Here is a 22,213-nt window from a genome sequence, read left to right on the forward strand (position 1 = left end):
ACTGTTGATGGCTCTGCAGAACATCTTATTACGCAAATTAATCTTGTTGTTTGGACAGATGAGGAGAAATGAATTTATAGAGATATTAATTCTGTCACAATCATCCAAATGTCCGCCTCCCTTGAACCCTCTTGGTCTGCTTTTCTTCTCCAGCTATTATCAAAATGAATATTCCACTGATAGACAGAGTTGCAAATGGAGAAGGGAATAAACATGTCTGGACATGGACCCTGAGACTTTACTCCAAACTGCTAAAAAAACAGAAAGCACTTACCTCTGCGTTTTCTTCATCACTTGGAACGCTGTCAGTTGTTTCACTTTCTGTCAAACAAAACAGAAACAAAAATTAAACTCACGTTATTCTATCTAGAGTAAAAAACTCCAGTTCAAGWGGCCTGACGTATTACCAACAAGTGGAAGTAAACAGAGTCGAGTGAAACAGCCAGAAAACAATTGAGAAGCATGGAGATCCTGCCACAGCAGGACTGGACAGCACAGCTGCCTTGAACAAATGTTGTAAGTACACATGGTTATCAAAGTTAACATGACTATATCCTGCAAAAGACAGCAATCGAGAGGAAAGAAGTAGATTTRTGCTTTCTGGGCAGTCTCCAGCAAGCAGGGGATGCTCCCTCTCCCTTGTACTCTACAGCTGCTCCAGGCCCTGCAAAGAACAAAGTTCTGTCCAAGTCTTTATTTTTATCTCCCTGCAAAATCTATAATAATTCCACCCTAAAGGAGATAAATATGGTTTTGTTTCATGARCTGTTATCTCAGCCTCTGACCCTCAAGGGCTTGTTGTCACTTCTGGGGCTTCGTTACTGTTGGTACACTCTGGTACAGTTGGTATAGTTTTGCTTTTGTTACCAGTTTTCAGCCCATTTATCAAATCTTTACCCACAACTTGAGCAAGTGGCAATACTACAGTCTCCAGCCCAATCACCCCCCACACTGCACATGGCGTCCCTCATCCTCATCACTTCAACCAGAGTACAAATAAAGGGGCACAGCTCCATTGGGGACAGCCATCCCATCCTCCTGCAGCTGCATCCCTCCCTTGCAGAAGAACCCGAAGTCCAGGAATTTTTATTGTATTTTCAAGCTACATGTGTCTGAAGATAGGTCTTCTTCTGTCTGAGGGTCAGGCTCCTGGCCCACGGGTTGTTAAGACTGCTGTGCCGCAGATACATCTGAGACAGGGCACAAAACCCTCTTTTCAGTCTGCAGCGATGGGTGCTTCCCTCTGCACAGCCAYCAGTTGCCAGACCAATCCAGTGGATGCCTGGATTGCAGGTTCCCTTTAGCTTGTGGGGTTTTGAACCACTGTGTCTTGTTTCCTGGGAGGATAATGCTAGGCATCTATCGGGATACTAGCACTCCAATCCTTGGGGCAGGGCTGCACAGATCCACAAGAAATCACACAATTCAAGGATTGATGTGATGAGTTATCATAGCAGGCAAGAGAGCTTTGAAGCCCCAATTTTCACTCTCAGCTCTATGTTATGCAGTTTAGTCCATGCAAACTGCTTTGCACAGCCCTTGCAAACCTACCTATCCAGAGAACAACTTCATGCTGTGCACTGGACCTGACATAAGTGCTAAGAGTGCACAGATCGTGCCTTGCGGATCGTGCCCCTGCACATCTTTAGAGAGACTGGYAGCACCTTGCCATTCTCTCAAGGCTTGGCTAAGCATTAGGTTTAGGCAGCGGGCTGTAAACCAATGGGCTGAATCACTCTTTCAGGATCTAAACTGTACCCAAAGTCCTTATACTTCAGCCCAGTTACTCCAGACTACATCTTCCAAAGCCAGCACGTCTCCTGTGCCAGAGTCTCCACCGCAGTGTGCAGTAAGCAGAGGAACAGACCAAAACATTAAATCTAACCGTGATGCCCTGTGAAGTTAATACATTGCAGGGCTTCCCATTCACTGACCCAGGCACAGACAGATGTGTCAATGTGACTAAGCTGGCTAATTAATTCATATTGGGGGGAGGAGAGGCAGAAATTAAACCATGCAAAGAAGAAACAGCCCTGAAGATAGAATCAATAGGAGGAATCTACACAGAGACAAGTAACAGATATTCCTTGACATGAAGAAACATGTCGTAACAAAAACAGAGTGATGCAGCTGAAAAGGAATCCATCCTTGGTGTTTATATATAACAAAATACTGAGCAAGAGATATCACTATAGTTAACAAGGTCAGGGAAGCTGGCCACTCAGGCATGTAATGTTAGAGAGGTTATTTCTAATAAGAAGAGCGTTTGAATCAGTGTCAAACACAACAGGCAGTTGACAACAGCCTTCATACTAAAAAACAACGGATTGCATAGACATCAGTGGAAGCATGAAAAAACTCACAAGGGTGACTCACATCATTTGCCTGAGTAATCTCAGAAAGCAACCAGAAGTGYTTTGAAATAAACCAGATTTACGTAGGACAGCAGAAATCTCTGGCTACTTTTTTTGGTTGTTGTTTTAGTAGAGCTCTACTAACTGTTCCTGCACAGGTGTTATGGTCATACTCTTTCCGGCCATTCAGCCAGTAACACCTGACAGAGCAAATGCACAAGCACAGGGCTAAGGTTCCTGTGGTTCTGTAAAGGTCCGTGTGGACCAAGACAAAGCAGAAATAGTCACAAAAGCATCCTAGAAATTTCAGAGCTCTAACACACTGACACGTGTCCTTGTTCTGGCCTCAAGGACAAATACATGCATTAAAAGAAAAGTGGTTCATAGAACAATTCAGGCTGGAAGGGACCTCAGGAGGTCTACAGCCCTGCGCCACTTGCAGCACTCCATTTCTTATTGGCTCTAGCTACAGTAGCCAGGATCATTAAGAGCTGGCTTGAGATGAGCTCAAAAGCATGCCAGTGGGCATGAAATTCTGTTATCTGAGTTCTGGGCTAGCAAGTCTGGGTATAAATTAGGACAGCTGAAGGACCCCAAGTTATTAAGACAACATAAGGGGGGTAGCAGAAGTACTTCAATCATCCTTCATTTTCCTTATGCAGGCTGGTTGTAATGACTTAGGGCAGGTAAGACATGATTTGCTCATATCAAGGTGGTAGCCAGACCACTCCTCTCTTTCATTCCAGTCCAAGAAGCCACCATGATTTCCAGACTAAGACAGTGACTTCTGTTTGCATTCCAAGAATTTATATCCTGTAGTTGAAGCCAAAAGATTGCATCATTGTCACGTTCACATAGATGGAAAAGTTTTCCAAGAAATATTTGTAAAGAGGATAAATATTTCAAAAGTCCTTGTCTCCCTGCTGCTAATAAATTTAAGCACTCTCACAACCCCCTGCCTTATGCTTTACTAAGGTCTTCTAMATGCTTTGGTCATTGCAGACTAAACACTAAGGAAACACTATCATTTATCAACATGCATGAGACAACAGTGGAGATTATCTGAGAGAGCTATACTATTCAATTAGTCCTAAAACCAAAAATTACTAAATACATACTTTATAAAAATGTGTCTGGAAGTAATTTCAGCCTGATAAATCAAAGGCAAAACCATGTGTAAAATAATAAAATGCACAGTTTGCCTTAAAAGATGACATTCATGTTTCTACCCAGTCTCCTAAAGCTTGCAAATTCGGACCATATTAAAACAGAAAGGACTGACTGGATATGAAACTTTTTCTACTTTCAAATGTCACTTTGTCCTGCTTCCTGTGAAATTAGGCTTATATGATTGTGAGGACTCTATAATAACACATCCACATGTACATTTGTGTCTGTTCTKGCCTGAAAACTTCTGAACACTCTGTCAGACTTAGATAAGGGATAAATGAGTGCCAAAGACGCTTAATTTCCTAAAAGTTATGTGAAACTAAGGGGCCAGATGAAAAGAGAAACCATTACCACCCCCACCAGCAGTAGGGGGAAGGCTGTTATCTCATCCCTTTTTTAGGTATCAGAGAATCCAGATGGGAGGCAGACGTTGGAAGCCACATGTCCACAGATCTGCTGCTTGCAAGATTACTTGTTATCAGTCACTACATGGCTGTTCTAGTCTGCAGCAGGACAGATCCACCCCCCCAGGCCCTCAACTCCCTGTCTGCGTATGTACCATTAGTGCCCTTAGTACTACACACTGTGCTAGACACTGAGTACACACAGAGCAAAAAAGACCCTTAATCTTTAGTAAGGCACGGGATTTACACTGAAAATCCCCCTCTAAARGACCTCTGCATTATATCTAAAAAAGTTCTTTTTCCATTACTCACAGGCTAAAGTCTGCAGCTCACATTTCCAAACTCAGATATGTCAAGTTGTTTCCCAAGGTGAAATGAGCAGAGGACTACGTTTTTTAGTTTCATTAACAATTCAGAAGGCAGATGATAACGCATTTCCGAACCTTTTGTTAGCTACCCTGGAAAAGCCCTCTTTCCCCCAATGTCTTCCAAACATTTCCAGAAAATGGAGTGTAAAAAAATGCTAAGATGCTTACCTGCATAGGACGAGACAGGGGAAATCTGTAGAGGGTACAGCTGGCTCATGCTCAGGGGCTGCTCATCACTTTCTGTTGTCACCTCAACTACCTGACAAACATCAGGAGGGTTGGCAACTATCACCTGCTCTTCACTGCTGCCATCAAGGTGAGGCTGTCCTACAACTTGGGGTTAGAAACAAAAAAAWTGATTACTGATAACATCTCGACCCTGCTGAATCTCTAAGAGCCTGTCCTTGGAGCCTRCTTGGTATCTGACTGAGTCTTCAATAGTCTCAGCACTTTCTTCCATGTCTAACACCTGCTTTCAGAGTGAGTTCTAAAGGAAATCTGTGACAAGGGATCCTCAAGCTGCCAACATCCTACGGCCTCTGAATGCTCTCATGTAAACTACACAACAGAGGACCAGAACTGGCATGCAAAAACCTGGCTATGGGGTCAAGCAAAACACTGTGGGAGTCTGATATACACATGACATGAATCTATAAAAAATTACTGCTCCAATTAGATGCTTATTCTCACTGACCCTTGCAAGGCCATYGATGGTATGTAGAACACCACAGGTTGTACCTGTAATCCCCATGACAGAAAGACACAGTTTGGTTACTTATTAACAGAGGAGTTTCCTATTCAGCCAGGCATATGATATTTAATACCAAAAGAGMACATGGAATTTAATATCAAGGGAGCTTTACTTATTTCTACAGTGTGAAGCAACCATGGATGCTTTCCTGGTATCCTGAAATGCTTTGCAGACAATAGTTGATCTACACAACAACCTTTCGAAAAAGGTTGATRAACCAAGGCACCAAGAAGTTACTGAGCAAAGCAAAAGTATGGTGAAAGCCAGAATCTCACTTCTCTGAAGCTGCTTGAGAGTATTTTCTCTGTCTTGTACAACTCCTCCTTTAATCCCACCAGTATGAACACATGACAAATGCATTAATCTAGCACAGAACTGAAAACCATGAGTTAGATCAGAAGAATGCACAGAATGGAGCCATCTCAGAGGATGGCTAACCTGAAACATGGTTATCCAAGAGAAAGACTATAGATGCTCTTTCACTGAACATAGAGCTTCCAAAGGTATGYAAGGATGAATTCTGTACAAACACAATGCTCTCACAATGTTCAAACAACCAATCTTTTTTCTTGACCTATGAGGGGAAGAACATATAGGCAATGAAATACAATAGATCTTGCAATTCTTCTGTTAAGTAACCTGAGTACACTAACTACTACATTTGAAAAAGTCAAAAGACGGCATCTATTCCTGCATGAATTAAGACAAACATGAATGCACATGTCTATACACACAATCCACTCCTGCATTCTATCTTTAGACAGGGTTTTTTGAAAAAGAAAAGYGACAGGTATTTTTCTCAGGGAAAAGCTACATATTATTTTGCTTTGTGAAGCGCCAGGTAACCAACAGAAAATCTCCAAAATTTAGATGTGTATTTGAAGAAACAATGCCAGCATAAAGATACATACTGGATAGACTTTTTAAAGTTTAATCACTACAATTACTACAATTATGTTTCAGGTATTTTGTTTTCCCTTTATTTCACCTTGCCTGGTTCTGAAACAACCAGCTTTTTATTGAGTGTGGTCAGAGTGGTGCAGAAGCACACACAGTTMATTTTTATGTGGGAGAGATAAATATTGCACAACCTACTCAGGGTATGAGCAGGCCATCTGCACTACTTTATCTTTTTCCTCAATACCTGACAAATTCTTACCCACCCAGAGAGATAAAATGCACAGCAAAAACTGCTGCTCTCTTGGGCAATATGCCACAGTTTCCCATGAGCTGCACGTAAAGTCAGAAGCACTGCAGGTGCTGTTTGTTTTTCATCCCCTCCAGCTGATTTCCTGCCTTTCTGCAGAACAATTCTGATTTACCTTTTCCTCTCTGTTGACATTCAAATCCTTTCTGCAATCCCAAATAACCACTCCTTTCTCCAGTCTGGATAGGCAGCACACCTCACATCTCAATAATTAAAAATCACTGGATGACAGCTCCCTACCCAAACCTCAGTCAGTGAACAGGATGCACTAATAGCACTATGGAGCTACTCCTTCAACTCAYAATAATAGGAGCAACAAGCATGTTCTAACACTTTTACAAAGCAACAGCTGATTAAATGAACTGCCACAAAGAGAGCAAAACTACTCACAAACTCCTCAGCCACACAAGAACTTCAGGGGAATGACTATGCAAAGCCCTGTGACCTAAGAAATGGGATCAAAAACAGTCACTGCACATGATTTCTGCCATCTCTCCAAGCAGAATACTAACATATTTGCATATTTAAAATTCGAATTCTAGACAAAATGGTACATGGATCATATTACTAGGAGCTCTTGCTGCAATGACAACCTCATCCAAAAAAGAGCTGTCAAAACCCAGTCCAATTATTCTACCAAGGATCAATTATTCACATGCTGAGGTGACAGCTAATTTCTAATGTACTGGATTCCAAATACAGTCTTCGATGATTCTTTTTGTTAGCTCAGTGACGTTAAGAACTATCTCTGCTACTGAGGTGTCAGTAAAAAGAACCAAGTTTCTCCATTTTGCCTGCTGGTTTGAACTCCCAAATAAAATGTAAACCTCTGCTTTAAGCAATGGTAAATTACCATCTGACTGCAGTTTAACTTCYGCATGACATTGGCTACAGTCTCCTCATGGCTGAGGACTATCCTGTGGAATAAATCCACCTCAGGAAAAGCCAACTAAGAGTGCCTATAAGTGCTTTAATCTCAARAGAACCACCACACAGCCACAGTACTGCTCACTGTCTCTGCAAGGTGGTGGGGGCTAACCTGCAACCACAATCTTGCATGACCTAGGCTACTGAAAAATGGGTCTACCTGACTGTAACTATGGCATTCCCTGAAGTGCAAAGTGATGATGGAAAGATAAGTCTGGCAGACCAAAAGGGTTTTTGAAGTCACCTGTGTGCTTAGTGTGTAAAAAAACATAGGAGTACTTACCTACAAAGTTCACTGTACTGTCAACTTCATTTTTTATACTGGAGGACAGGAAATAGTCAGAAGTGACATCATTTAGCCCATTAATCCCAAAAGATGATTCAACTGGCTCTTGCTAGAATGAAAATCATACAGATGGGTCAGGATTGCTTTATTTTATGAGCCCAGAGACAGTTCATATCTTTGTTCTGACACRGTAGTAAATCCCACCACTTCTGCCTCCCATATACCCCCTGCCTTCTGAAAGACGCTGTCTTAGAAGAAATGTTTCTCTGAGGAGACGTAGAAGACTACTTAATTTCCACATCTCGTGCTTTGAAACAAAAGCTATTTTAAATTTTCAAATTTAGAGTGAGCCGTCTGAGAGCAAGGCTATGTACTATTTACTACAGAAGATTTATGTTTGAAGCAAACAAGGAAGAAACACTGCTTTAAAACAGTATTCTATTTAATATTCATCCTCAGTCCCTTCCAAGCACGCTCTATGTCTTTACACTCTCTGAAAGGAAGCCTTAGTTACTCTACAGCAATTACAAAATTCTAGCCTCAATTTTTTCTCTACAGCAAGCCTGAAAGCAAAYCGAGGTGTTTACACTAAACACAGCCTTTTAGATCACATCATAAACATTACCACAGGGCAACAACTTTGGGAAAACACCACCTGTTCTACACAGACTAAGCTTTCCACAAGATGCATCCCTGTAAGCCTGGTACATTTGAGTAGGAATCTAAAAAATCCCTTCAGAGTAGACACCAAAAAATCAATTCAATAAATTCAGGATTTCTTGAAAAGGATTATTCTACATGTGCAATTTCCTCCCTGGTAATGACTCTCTCAGGGGTTTATTGGTTACAATGTCTAAAGTCTTCTGTTCTTACTCTGCCAGCCCTGCAAGGGTAGGTCTCCCCACTTGATGAGCCAGAGACATCTGCAGAGAGGTGCAGAGCTGTCAACACAGTGCTAATTTTCACTGCTCTAAAGCATTTCATCAAAGGCAGGGCAAAGGTGAGCCTCAAGACCTGCGGTGCCAGCCCTCCCCAGTACARATCATATGAACTGTTATCTTTAGGACAAAATACTGGGGGCACTGTGACAGRTCATTTCTGGATATCAAATACTGTGATTTTGATCTACTCAAAAAGAGCTGCCACTTCAACACAAGCACCTTCCCAGCCATTAAGCAAGGCAAACATACACCCTGTCCCAATGTCCCTCGGCACATCAGAAGGGTGCAAAGTTAAGTGGTAATGGCAACTTGGTCTTTGATGAGCTGCACCAGTTGTGTTGGCCCACAGGTCAAAGACTTGGAGAGCTGGAAAGATAAAATTAGCTGCTATTGATCCGTTAAGGAACACAACTGCTGAGATAGGTTAGGGCTGCACACTGGAGCCCTGGGTATCTGRTGTTGTGCAACGCAGCAAACACAGCAGCCCCTATGGAAACACTGTGCATGAAGCACTTGCTCAACTTTACTAAGGCTTGATAACAGAGAATTTTATTTAGTAGCCCCTTTCAAGCTTCAGAAACAAATATGCATCTTGAAACTCAGGTGATGGTGCCAGATCCACAAGGTGACTTGGATGCTGGCACAGCTGGTGTTAAATTGCCTAAATTGTCGGTGACCAGACATCTAGTTTAAGCTAAATGCATGGGGAAAGCTGTCACTAACAATTAATAAACATCTCTCAATGTGGAGCTGCATGGTCAAAAGGATACATCGAAGATAAGGTAGAAATGAAGCCTCAGTTCTGTCCTTTGTCTCAAAAGAGAGAGACTGGTTTTATCTGGCTGCTCTGACTTTTCTATTTCTTTCCTATTATTGAGAATTCTTTAATGAATCTGATAAATTCTAATGACAGATTCTGTTTGCCCAAAAGCCCAGCGATAGGAAACCTATCTGTGGGTGGGAGACCTGCTTGCATCTTTGCTATTGTGGAGCATGGATTTGGTAAGGTCCAGGATGCTCACATCCACAGAGACAAGCAGGGAGTGCTCTGAGCACCCTGCTGAGCTCAGCTCACTAGCACACAGTGGATGTCTACAGGGTCCAGCAGTGGCAACAATGGGAAGCTCACTGCAAGGCTCTTGCTGTACTGAAGTCCCTTTGCAGATCTGTGCTCAGATCCTCAGCTTCTCCCTCTGCTGCTATCACCCCATTACAGTTACCAGGCAAATCGTGGAGTAGCCTCCCACTGGGCTGCACTAAAAGAGAGATTTTTCAGGGTAACTGAAAGGCGTTCAATTCAAAATGTACAGCTTAGATCTCAGGAATTCACATCACCAAGCAAAGCAATTATAAGCATCTTCCATGCTCAGAAACATGCATTTGCTTTAATTCACACACCACCCTTCTTCGCTATTAYAGCCTTCAACATTCACCAGTGGCTGAGTATGGAAAGAGCACCTCTTTTAAAATCCRGGCATTCCCAGAGGCCAGCCACTGCACACATCTGACAGAGTATAGGGSAACAGACAAGAATACTGCTTGGCCCCAGCTCAAAGCTACAAGAACCAATAGTAGGCATCACTGGTAGGTAGGTGTATGTGCTAGCACACTGCTCTGCTCTGACCGAAGCAGTTTTACTGGCTCCCTCTGAACACCAGCTACCATCAGAGTCACTTTATAACAAGCACATGTGGCTATATGATCCAAATGGGATAGTTAAAAAGTAGTTTCTTTAATACAGTTTAAAAATCATAGCATTCTGACATGCAAATCCACATGTCCCAACTGCTGGGGCAGCACCTGCCTTCCCAACCCTATTTTTCCCACATTTCTGAATTCACCTGGCCTAGAGAACCTCCTGKCCCAAGGCCGCAGAACCCAGGCGTGAGTGGCATAGGCCTTCACAAGTGAGCAGCGGGGGACCAAGCTGCCCTTCTGCTGCAGACACAGCTGCTACACGAAACTTAAAGACAGCAATTTTACAGAAAGTCTGAAATCTCTGAGATTTGCTTTTTTTTTAAATTGAAGGTGGACTAAACCCTGTTGGTGTGTAATACTGATCACTTCACAGAGGCCCGTGGCAGAGGTGTGAGAGTTAGGAAACTGTGCTCCTCAGGGACAGCGGACATCACTATGGGTCCATGCTCTGAACAAGAAGAAATYTCAAGCCATGACTGAGGAGCTTTATGGCTGAGGCCTTCTAAATGATAAAGCATGAATGAGCACAAGGTACAACTTTGACAGAACTTCTCACCCTTGCCTAAATGAAAAAGTATTTCCAATGTTTTACACACAGAAATTAATTGCTCCAAAATGTAGCTCTATTGCTCTGAAGTATTCCTTCCATAATTACTGTCTTTCTCCTCACAGAGACAAACAAATGGCAAATATATTGCTGAGTTTGCCAGTTTTCCAACCTCTRGGCATTGTAACACAAGGGCTGTGTCCACTGATGACATAAGTCACTGCTCTAGCAGCCTTCACACTTCAAAAAACCTAGCCCCAAACATCCCGGGTAAGTGTAGTTACTTAACCAAACCACAAGCATTTGCAAATACCACCACAATATACTGTAGGGGCTATTAAAAAATATTTGCAACAGATTGTTTTCACAAGCTCTCACACTATTAAACAGCCACTTCTTACCTTAATTTGTTTGAATTTGTCTTCCTTTTCAGACTTCGTTTTTTTTCCTGCAAGAACAGAAGGAAGATTTCATAAAGTCCTGTGGGCATTCACACTTTCTGTATTCACCAACAAATAGCCCCAAAATGTGCCTCAAAATGGCAGGACTTCCTAGTGCATGGAGAACACATTTTTCTTAATTTTACCCTTCCCTTAAGGCCTGGGCAGCCAAAAAATCACCACAAATTCAACATGAATGGCTTCACGTTTCTTTTTTAAAGACTACAAAAGAGAACCACTATGGGACTGAGGAAAGCAACTGCAGTCAAAACACCAAAGCGAAAAATATGGAAAAAAAACAAAATAAAAAACAAGCCTGTTAAAAAAAAAAAAAAAAGAAAAGAAGAAAGGGGGAGAAAAATACTCCTAAAGGAAAGAAAAATCAAAATATACCTCCTATCATATTTCTAACACTTTCACTGTCGCTATAGCAAAAGTGAGATCGTTAATTGATTTAGTGTGAAAATAAACTTCAACCAATGTTTTCGTAAATAGTTGCAATCTGGTAGGGAAATACATATTAGAATTCATGCAAAAGTGGTTTATGCAATCATGCTGGACTTGAGAATCCAGAAAATCACACAGCATGTGACCCTCACAAAATGTCATGTGCCCTCACAGACCCCAGTGTTGCTGCCCCTGCTCTAACTTCACAAGACCCCGAAGTGGAAGCTCAGACTTGCTGGTGTAAGCTCAGCTCTACCCCACTCTTAGCACAGATGTGTCCCCAGGAGTTTCTCCTATCTCTACTACACAATACCACTGAAAATTAGAAACATTTGCAGCCAAATTCTTTTGCTCCCACACAAAAGTTTAGCCACCTGCAACAAAAAAGGGTATGTGAAAATATAAATTAGGCCCAAAGTATGTTAGAGTTTTACAGTAACTGGGCTTTCTGCAGAATCTTCTGCTACATACCCCATTCCCAGAATCTCAGCTTTAAAAATGAACTTTTATAGTTCTTACATGAATCTACTGCCAAGGGACACATGATCTGGGGAGAAATATGCCTAAACATACAAAATACACTATTGTCAAGAGACTTTCAAAACAAATGCTCTACCTTGTGCACACTGATCTCTCTTCCACAGAATGATTCTTTCCCAAAAATGCCATGGTTCATAATTTCCAGTCACACTGACCTTAAACTGAAGACCTGCCTTTCACTTCTCAATCTAAGAAAATAGCTAACTGAGCTACAGGTGAACTGAATGGGATTTTAGAGGAACACCGTGGGCTTGGTTTGCAGGTTATCTTTTAATTCAAAATCCTAGACAACAGAGGATACCAGAAGATTAAGTAAACCATTGTCCTACTACATAAACCAGTAAGGAAGCCATAAGAAAGCTAATGAGCCATAAATACACCATTGTTTCTACCTCGAAAGAAACCAAATACTCATGAGATTGACCTGGTGGTTAGGACCCCTCCTGGCAGGTGGGAGACAATCCCTAAATTTGGGGATTCAGACCGTTTCCCTTTTCACCATGATCATGCTCTGAGGGCTGATTTTTCATGGTCTTTGTAATTAACAAGGGGTTTCATGGTTTAATGTTCTGAGCAGAGTGTACTGCTCTCACTCAGCTCAAGACAGAGGCAGTTCAATTGCTTGAAAAAAGATACAAGAATGTCTGCCACCATATTCTGAATGATCCCTACTAAGCTAAATGTGTTGACCTTTAATACTCCTTAATCATATTCCTTGACTGAAGGAGACCTGGGACTAGATTCTGAACACAACTCCATCAGCTTTAACAGACACTCATCAATAAGATCAATATCACATGTCATTGATCCTCTTTTCTGAATGTAGCCCATTTTTTATATAGCTGTTCCTAAGTTCCAGTCATTTCCCAGCCAGCCAGGGCACCATTTTCAGCTTGCATTGGTGGGTTCTTGCATACTGAGTTACCTGCAGTAGGTGTTTTTCATAACACAATCCTCCCAACAGCATTACATGKTGACAAGCTCTCCCCTCTACCTTTTTTGGAAGGTCTTTCAGATAATGGCAGCATCCGGTACACCCTGAAGGCATTGTTTCCTTTCTTTATACTTTTGTCCTTCACTTCTTCTATGTCAGGCAGGGAGTTCATAGCGCAACGGAAGTTTGCCTTCCATGTCTTTGGATCAGGTTTATCTACTCCTGACTGGTATTTTCCTAAGCAAGAAAAGAAAGTTAGGCACACACAACACGTGATTGAAAACCTAAGGCAAATTAATAACAGCATAGGTTAGCTTCAAGGTATCAGCCTTTGGTTCCCATGACAAGCATTCGAACAATAGCTGAGGTTGCACCAAAGTGCTGTGAACTCATTCTCATGCACATTTCTAGAACAGATGATGAACAGTTTGTGCTCAAGAAAGACCCAGGGCTCTGCAGATCAGATGTGACTCCACARCAACATGGAAAAGCTTGCACAGCATTTACCTTTATTATGCCTGGCTCAAATCCATAGAAAGGCATAAAAAGCCTAAGGGCCTATGTCTACAAAGTGCTGACTGTGCTCTACTCCTGACAGTTTTGAAGTCAATGTTGTTAACATTTAAATCAATTAAGTTTTACTGTGTTCCTCAATGCAAATGACTTATGGCACTTCATAAAGCTGAAGAATATCACAGGCCTTAAAAAAAGCATTCAGTCTCCCACAAATGTGGAAACTTACGTCCAATCTCTGAGTTAGTAAAAGCAAAGACAAGAAAGAAGGAAAATGTTACTTTAAAAGGGAAAACAATGTGAAAATCTGTCCTGCAGAAAGAGAGTTCCAATACCTGTGTGAATTGCCCAGTTTCTAAATAAGGGAGCATCTTTTTCAACATCCCACCCATGTCTTGCGGCATGCATCCAGGGAATTTGAAAAATCTTCTTCTCCTGGAAGGGAAAACAAACAGGAAATGCCAACATTGATAGGCTTGAGGGATCATCTGATGACTATAAGTCACTCATTTATAAGCACAGTTTCAGCATCTCCAAGTGTTTTGCTTCCTGTTAGCCCAGTGTCACTGTCACTGAAATCAACAGAAAAATATCCACTGGCATCACCAAAAGCAGAATACAGCCCAAGTATATGAAATACTCAGAAGCCACTTCATGGAAGATGAGCCCGGCAGCTTTCCACGCTGACACATGGAAAAAACATACTGTACTACAAATTTCTAAACTTTCAGACAAAGGGTAGTTTTGTCAGCTCAGACACTTTTATGATTATGAAAAATACATCTGAAACTAAACAGCCATAGGAACAGAGCAAAATCAAGGGATTTAGAATTCAGCCAGCAAATACTAGCTTGGTGAAGAAAAGAGATCTTGCAAATTTATATGCCAAGCAAACAGGCATGTGAATGTATCAACTGTTGACATCTCTCTAGTGGGGATAAAAACACCAGACACTCACGTGAAGAAGTGCATTGAAGATACCTGAACACATTTTAGCTCAGAAACTTTAGACCAAAGAGCAGTGAACTTAAAGAAATGTAAAGGAAGGCTTTTTAATTTTTTTTTTAACACATAACTAAATCAGGGCATGCCTTGCATGGTGTCAGTATAAACTGGYTCCCCAAGGGATCATGAAAGATGATAGTTTTAGGATGTAGCTCCAGCTCTGGGAGCCCAATGACTTTCAGAGCTTGAACAGTGTGTTTCATACACCCCTTCCACAAGCACTAAACACATAGGGCCAAAAGGATGCTGGCTCACATGTGCTTTTATGTCATACAACACGGTAATGAATTCCTTTGTCCGAACCTACAGGGCTGCTTCAGAACTCTTCATGCTCTTTTCTGCAAAGCCATACAAACAGAGCTTGTTCCATAACACTTGTTTTCTTTCCCTGGTTGGGAAGAATATTCTTATTTGGCTTCACATACAGACATCTTGCACTATGAACTCTGCCATTGAAGGTTTAGATCTATGAAGAGAAAAGAACTTCCAGAGCAAAATGCACCCCCCTCCTGCAGCAGCAACCTGAGCTAGGCTGCCTGAATTTCACCCTAAAAGAGTCTATTTTTCTCTACTGACTACATATCATTCTAGACAGGCAGCTCTCATTTAAATGACTGCATTGTAGATATCTGTGGTCRGGTGAGACGGATCCTTCAACCTTTCCCCTTCCCCCAATAACTGCTTTTCTTCCCTGTCTGTTTGGTTAATATTTCACTCATACCAAGTTTAGGTCTATTTTCCTTCCTTCCCACGTGATCTTTTCATCTTCTGAGCCTGTGTYTTGTCCTCCAACTCTTGTCTTTAATTCTTTCTCTCACATTCACTTGTTCAGAATTGAATTCTTACCTTCTTGCTTGGCTTCACCTTTAATTTGGTGAAAGCACTGATTTAACATGTTCCTCATTCCCCTCAAGTCCTCACACTCTCAATCTTCCCCTTAATGTTAGTTCCACCACTTCTCTCGTGTCTTTTTCCTCTTTACTCATCCCTCTACATATAAGTAAAYCATTGATGGAGATACCTCTTTCCCCAGCTAGAAGCAGTCCAAAGAAAGCCTCAAGCCCACTATGTGGCCCACAACACTACTGTATTCATCAGAGCTAGAATAAGCTTTCCTGCCTTTACTCCCATGAAAAATAGTTTCTATCAACAGGTACTTTAGGAGCAGGCCAGGTTTAAAAGTCTTCTCATGCTTGAGAGTTTTGAATATGCTACAATATGCTGTGGAGGTTATACCATGGATTTCATATTCCACACAATAATTCAAAACCTAGCAGACTGAACAAGACTCCAGACATAGAAACCTGTCATCTTCATCTTCTTCAAGAGAAGGTGCAAGGACACTCAACAGCAGTCTAAATAGCCATTACAGTGCTTCTGTTCATTACAGAAAGTTCTTCCCGATCCCAGATGTCTTGAAGCACAGGAATTATACCAAATTATAATACAAATACAGAAGTCATGTGTATCATAATTTTGTAATACCTATATAAATTTACACCTATACAGAAACTACAGATTTTCTCATTGACTATCGAATATCTAACCTTCCCTAAAATCCTGCAAAGACTGCTGGATCACATCGATATCATGTGTTCTGCTCTAGTTTATCTGGATACTTTCTATTTAAATACTAATTCTGTATTTCACACATTATCAAACATTATCTACATTCTTCTTCAGTCAATGCTGACTAATAAGGACTTTAACAGGAAAGGCCCCATCATTGCTTTCTCTCGGACTTGCAAWACCATGTGCTGACTGGTACAGCATTCCATCACTGGACTTTTGGGTAGGAGTCTCATGTTACTGTCAAAAAACTAGCCTCCCCTAAGGTCAAAAGCAAAACCCACAAAAACTTTGCAATGTAACTACCAAACTCCAGTGGGAACACCAAAAGGGAAAATCTGTGACATTCTTAGAAATAGGCATGAGAAGGAAAATAGATCAAGCTTCAGCTGGTTAGAGCAGGGTGCTAATGACACCAAGGTTGTRGTTCCAATCCCTGCATGGGCCATTCACTTAAGAGCTGGACTAGATGATCCTTATGGGTCCCTTTCAACTCAGAGTGTTCTGTGATCTGTGACTGCTTGGAACTCTAGCATTGCAAAATGCTTGGAGCAAGTGCTTGAGCATGAGACCACATACTAGTTACAAAGTCATAGGACAAATCTTAAATAGCAGCATCCATCTCCAAGGTAATGCTCCAAGTATGCATCAAACCAGTAGGTTGCCGCTTGACTTCTGTTACATCTACTCATAATGTTTCCACTCCAATTTCCTTTTCCAGATCCATGAGGAACACTGACCTCTCATAATCCTCATCCTCACATCACCTCTGCCCTCTACTATGAGGAACTATGAGAACTATGTCATTTCCTTAACACTTCCCAATTTTGTCTCTCTGGGAAGGCAGAGAAATTCCCTTCCTCGTTCATGCACTCAGCAGGATAACATTTTCACCAGAGAGGTACACAAGTATTTATTTTTTAAGCCCTATAAGGAGGGGTTTATTGTGGAGGTATAATGATCAGCTGACAGTAGGCAAAAGAATTATGTGCCAGCTGTACCTGATTTGTCTTTTCTAACTGAGAGAGGTTTAATACTTCCCTCAGTTTGGAAAAAATGCCCAAGAACAGACAGCCAGTGACAACCCAGAATGCTAATAATTTCTTTTGTATTTAAATCTTATTCCYTTAAAAGCTGTGCACACTCATGAGTTTCATTCTCTTGATAATCTGACACACCTTCTTTTCTAAACTGTGAACTGTCCTTTACCAAACTCTCATTAAAACATACAAGTCCAAAAATCCTTCTAAGTTGATTCTATTAGTATAGAACAGGCTGTGATACACATGACCCTGTATCATTGAGCTCATGCATGGCTTTGTTTATGGTCAGGATTTACAGTAAAARTAGAAATATTTTTGGTTTAGTGATCCATTGTTGGAATGAATGTTTAAACATTTTTAAACAGAAATGTTCAGAGGTGCAGTTAGTTTGTTATGCATAATAAAGGTAATCCAGAATGATGCCAAATCAGAAGGTACTAGTGGGSAATCAGACCTTAATAAACCTCAGGACAGAGAAATTATTTCATGATTAAGCAGGATCACACGTCAAAGGACAGCAGATATGGACTGCCAGCAGGAAACCTGACACCAAAATAGAGATATTCGAGGAGAGGGACCTGAACATGGGACTCAAATTTCAAAGACAACAGTACAAACYGGTCTCCTCCTCTTCAGCTGTGACCCCATTATGTAAGAACAAGGACCTACTCAAATTCACAGGGCAGCTAACTAGGGAATGGATAAAGCAATATTTATTTACCCAGCCACAGCATGTGAGAGTCACTGATACAGGAAGTTCCTGAGAAACAAGATTCGTAGCTGAAATTTAAAGGGCTCCTGATAATTTCATAGTAATGAGCATTTGTAGCTTTGAAAGCTGAAAAAGAAGTAGTAATTTCAATTGCCATTCTTCAACTCTAAAAATGAGCACCTGAGCACCACAACTGCTACTGCTATAGTGAGGATACYAGATAATCTGGGTTAGTGACTTAAACTGAGAGGCAGTTCCTATGATTCTGCACCTGATTTTGTGCATTTCCACCTATTCTAATAATAAAGTTGCCTCTCTAGCAAAAACAGCTTCATACTTTTCAGTGTGGTGAATTACTCTAATTACTCTCCTGCATACTGCAGAAAGCATGCAACATATTCTGAATTTATTACTATTCAAAGTCTCAAATACACTCCTTGGTTTTACTGTACCAACCACAATAAATTCAAATTGGGCACTGACATTTTTGAGCTCACACTTATGCTCTCAGTGTCTTCAGCACTTAGTAAGAGCTCAGAACAAGGAATATTAGGTTTGAGTCTGTCAGGGGAAAATTTACCCCATTTTTTCCCAGGCTGAGAAATATCAGAGAAGTCACACAATTCTGTAAAGGTGAGGGGGAGTTCCTTCAACCCAGAACGTAACAAAGAACACAGTCTCCCACCTCAGGAGAGCATTTTGATCACATATCTGTGATGCTACTTGGTGAACAATGTGTTCCCAAGTTAAAAAAAAAAAAAAAAAAGACCTAGCAGAGTCTCCAGAAACACTCACTTCAACAACAAAGAGTTGGAAAATGCTTTCAAATGAGCCACAAATGCACCAGCCAAAGCAGGACACTTCAGATCTGGCAGCTGAGGCAGGAGAAACAGGTTCAGCAGGAAACATTCAGCTTTGCTCTTCCTCCCCACGTCACCCCTTTGAAAACCAGGAATAAGCTGATTTACCTATGCAGACCTCAGCCACWGCTATCAAGTTCCCCTTCAGCACATGCATGCACCCCCCACCCTTACCTTATTTATCCATTTCAGCCCYGGTATTCTGTTAGAGTTGATTTGTTCTTCCAGCCAGGGCCGCATCCGCATCCTTTCGACAGGCATTGTCACCCACCCTGGAAGGAGGAGCTGTGGGGAACAAGGGACAAGGTTACTTGTTTTCCAGRCAGAACCCCCAGCAGCTCCTCCACCCCTGCACAGTACACTTATTAAAGCTTTGCAGGCACTGAAACACTTTTAATATAACCCTTATTTTAGATCTGTGTGCAAGCCTCCCTTAAGAGCAACTGAGATGATAAAGTCTTCATTATGTACCTTTCTGGTACCCTTGGATTAGGAAAACCTTCGACTGAAGATGTAGGATGTTGGCAAAAGCTTATCTGCTGGTACAGGTGGGATACCCGAGGGCACAAATGGAAACAGTTATGCTCTTGGAGATACCTGGGTTTGGCCTAAGTACCTGCATTTGAACAAGACCTTCTTTTTGCCAAGAAAAAAACATGTAATGAAAAAATTTCACATGCAGGAGGCATCACTGTGCTAGCTAAAATGATGCTCCTGCTAACCAAAGTGCTTTCAAAMGGCTGTTTCAGTCCCATGAACTTGATTAAAATTAATAAACATATATTTTATAACACAACAATTTAGCAGACTACTTTGGTTCTGGCTGAATAGTTTGACCCCCCTCCCTCCAGCTTTCTCTGATCAATCCAGCCACTGATTTTTTAGCTGTTATTTCACATTTCAGTGCTGTTCAGCTATGAAGTGAGTGCTTCACACATCCCTCAGCTATACTACACCATCTTATATTATCCAGTTAAGACTCAAACTGATTTCTTTTTCTCTTAGTCTCTCTCTCTCTTACACACACACACACACACACACACACACACACACACAGGTGACCTTGATGCCACTTCCTTGTTTAGAGCTGTAAATCATTGACATAAGAGTCCAAAGTCTTGAACCTGAGGCAGAAAATTTTAAAAACATTAACCTATCTCAGGCACCCTTCTGAAAGCACCAACTGGCACTAGATGCAGATTAAAGCACTGCATTAAATGCCTGTTAAGCAGCCTGCATCCATCATTTCCACATTGAAGTACTTGCATTTAGGCTGCTGCTTCTCCTTGTCCCCTCTGCACCGGGCTCAGCTCCTTCCTCTCTCTTTTGTTCTTCACATCTGTGCTCTCTGCATGATTCTTAACTCCTCTGCTCCACTATTCTTGTCACCTTTGATCTTAAAAATAAAAATAAAAAAGAGAAAGAAAAATTTGAATGCCCACAGCAATGGCACAAATGTAAAYGGGTTTGTTCTTGCTTCCTATGGGAGTACAGGCATGGGACAGACTAACAATTATGCAATACCAAGCCCACACCCAGCACAAGAGGAAGAAAAACGTTCAAAGTTTCCTCTCATTGCTCTGAGGACATGTATTTCCTGAAACTAATAAGGAATCAAAACCTGAATGTAACAATAAGGTTCTTTGATGTKTTCAGAGAATTTACCAGCAGCCATGCTCACACTAATCTCTTAGCAAACATATTGGTATTTTGTTTACTCCTGTGTGGAGCTAGTMACTTGTGCTTCAGCTACAGCCTGTTGCAGTAACTACGAATTTCTAGAATAGCTCAGAAAACGGTTGCAACTGCTCAGCTCCCTTTCAGGTTCACTTCGGATATGAAAAACCAGCCAACCCCAGGAACCAAGCAGCCAAGCCCTGCTGCTTGGCATATCCCCTCTTTGTGCAAGAGAGAAGCTGCTTTCTGGGTGAGAGGGACACGGGTACGGCTTTCTCAGACCCCAGGCAGGTGGCTAACAGCYGGCTGTGCCACTGCAGCTCCCTCCCCTAGAGTTTGAGTCAAAGCTGAAAAATGGCAATGTACTGAAAACATGAGCAAATTTTTATTTGTCTGACAAAGAAGCAATTATCTGCAACAGATGCATTTCTTCATAAGGTATCTTTAAGTATGTACGTGCTTTCAGATAATTCCTGGAAACACTGTGCATCAGATACAACATTCAATATATGTGTTCCCATTTAGCAGTTGGACTCATCTTCTGGGTAATGAGCCCCTAGGACAAATTTGAAGCCCATCTAAATGAACAAATTAGACAGAAGGCAGAAAAGTCATCCTGAAAGCAGCAGCAATGAGCCCCACTTGGGGCAGGCAACATGGAAGAATCAAAAGCTGCCTTTGTGCAAAAGCAACACATTTCAGGAAATGAGAAAGCTGACAACAGTCGCTACTGCAAGGAAGCCAGTCTTGCCCAAAATGGCAGACTTGAGCCAGTCTTCCCCAGCTGCTCCCCTGAAGATGCTGCAGTGAGGTGCTCATATCTTTTTCGGCACCCTGCGATTCCTCTGGGATTAGCAACTGCAGCTGTCAGCACACACATTCACATCCATCACCCACACCAAGACAAATTAATCCGAGGTAATCAGGAGAAAAGTTTGGCTTGTGAGAAGGGAGGAGTGGCTCCCAAGACCTGTTCATCTGAAAATAAACTCAAACTCAGCTAAAAATAATCCTACAATGATGTTCAGCTGGAGAGAACAGTGGGCATCTTCTGGAGTTATGTCCTTCAAAGAGGGGCAAGCAGAAGTGCTTCTGCTCATCAAAACYCAACCCCCACCCCATGCTCCTTTAAATGCTGCTGAAAAATAAACCTGGGTGTCTTCAGAAGACATCCCCAGACCTGTCTGCCTCACAGCACTGACCACAATGGTGCTAAAATGTAGCAGGTTTTTTGGCAGTTGCATGTTAACAGCATCCTTTTTGATGAAAATAGCAAGTCAACTCTACTGAGCAATTGCCATATGGGAAATGAAGGTGCCATATCTCCATCTAGAGCTGTCAAATGCATGATTTATTTGTACATAAAGAAACATCAACTTCTGCAGTGCCCTAAAGTAGCTGCTGTCTGTCCATAAATGATGTTACTGGGTGCACTTGAAGCATTATTCCAGTGGCTCCAGGTGGGAGAACCTGAAGTGTATCCAACAGTGATTACAGAATCAATCATCTGACATTAGGAATCATTCAAATTTCTTAAGACTTTTGAAATGCTACAAAACAGGCAGCAAAAGCATCTAAAGTTTCAGGGGCCATCGCCTAACATCAAGCCACCTTCACCATCCATCAGAATATGTCAAACAAACCTACARAGCCAGAAACTAAGGTGAGCCCTACAAAACAACAGGCCAAGTTTCTTGCCAGCCTCTCTCCAGTGTTTATGCAGCCGAAAGTAAAAAAGCAGAAATAGTTGATCCTTTTAAGGAGAACAAAACATCAGCATCTGGAGCAGGCTGTAAAACCACAAGCACTTATGCACCTAT

The 22,213-nt window shown here is 41.6% G+C and overlaps 1 protein-coding gene across 4 annotated transcripts in view; it reads right to left on the reverse strand.

The window, feature by feature from the left end:
- Positions 1–22,213, reverse strand: part of IRF2 (interferon regulatory factor 2) — a 38,219-nt gene that overhangs the window by 2,415 nt on the left and 13,591 nt on the right. For 3 of the 4 annotated variants that reach the window (XM_057370201.1, XM_057370199.1, XM_057370200.1), the window contains exons 2-9: positions 19,983–20,112; positions 18,891–19,001; positions 13,863–13,962; positions 13,075–13,251; positions 11,055–11,101; positions 7,465–7,576; positions 4,465–4,629; positions 275–321 (exon numbers count right to left, since the gene is read on the reverse strand). In XM_057370201.1, the coding sequence (XP_057226184.1) occupies positions 275–321; positions 4,465–4,629; positions 7,465–7,576; positions 11,055–11,101; positions 13,075–13,251; positions 13,863–13,962; positions 18,891–18,977 (735 nt within the window). In that variant the 5' untranslated portion in view covers positions 18,978–19,001; positions 19,983–20,112. Of the gene's footprint in view, positions 1–274; positions 322–4,464; positions 4,630–7,464; positions 7,577–11,054; positions 11,102–13,074; positions 13,252–13,862; positions 13,963–18,890; positions 19,002–19,187; positions 19,313–19,982; positions 20,113–22,213 lie in introns of those variants that run through there. The other variant, XM_057370203.1, reaches the window with a different exon arrangement.

Source organism: Malurus melanocephalus, unplaced genomic scaffold (genome assembly GCF_030028575.1).
Source record: "Malurus melanocephalus ecotype Western Australia unplaced genomic scaffold, MMel_1.1 scaffold_121, whole genome shotgun sequence".
NCBI lineage: Eukaryota > Metazoa > Chordata > Aves > Passeriformes > Maluridae > Malurus > Malurus melanocephalus.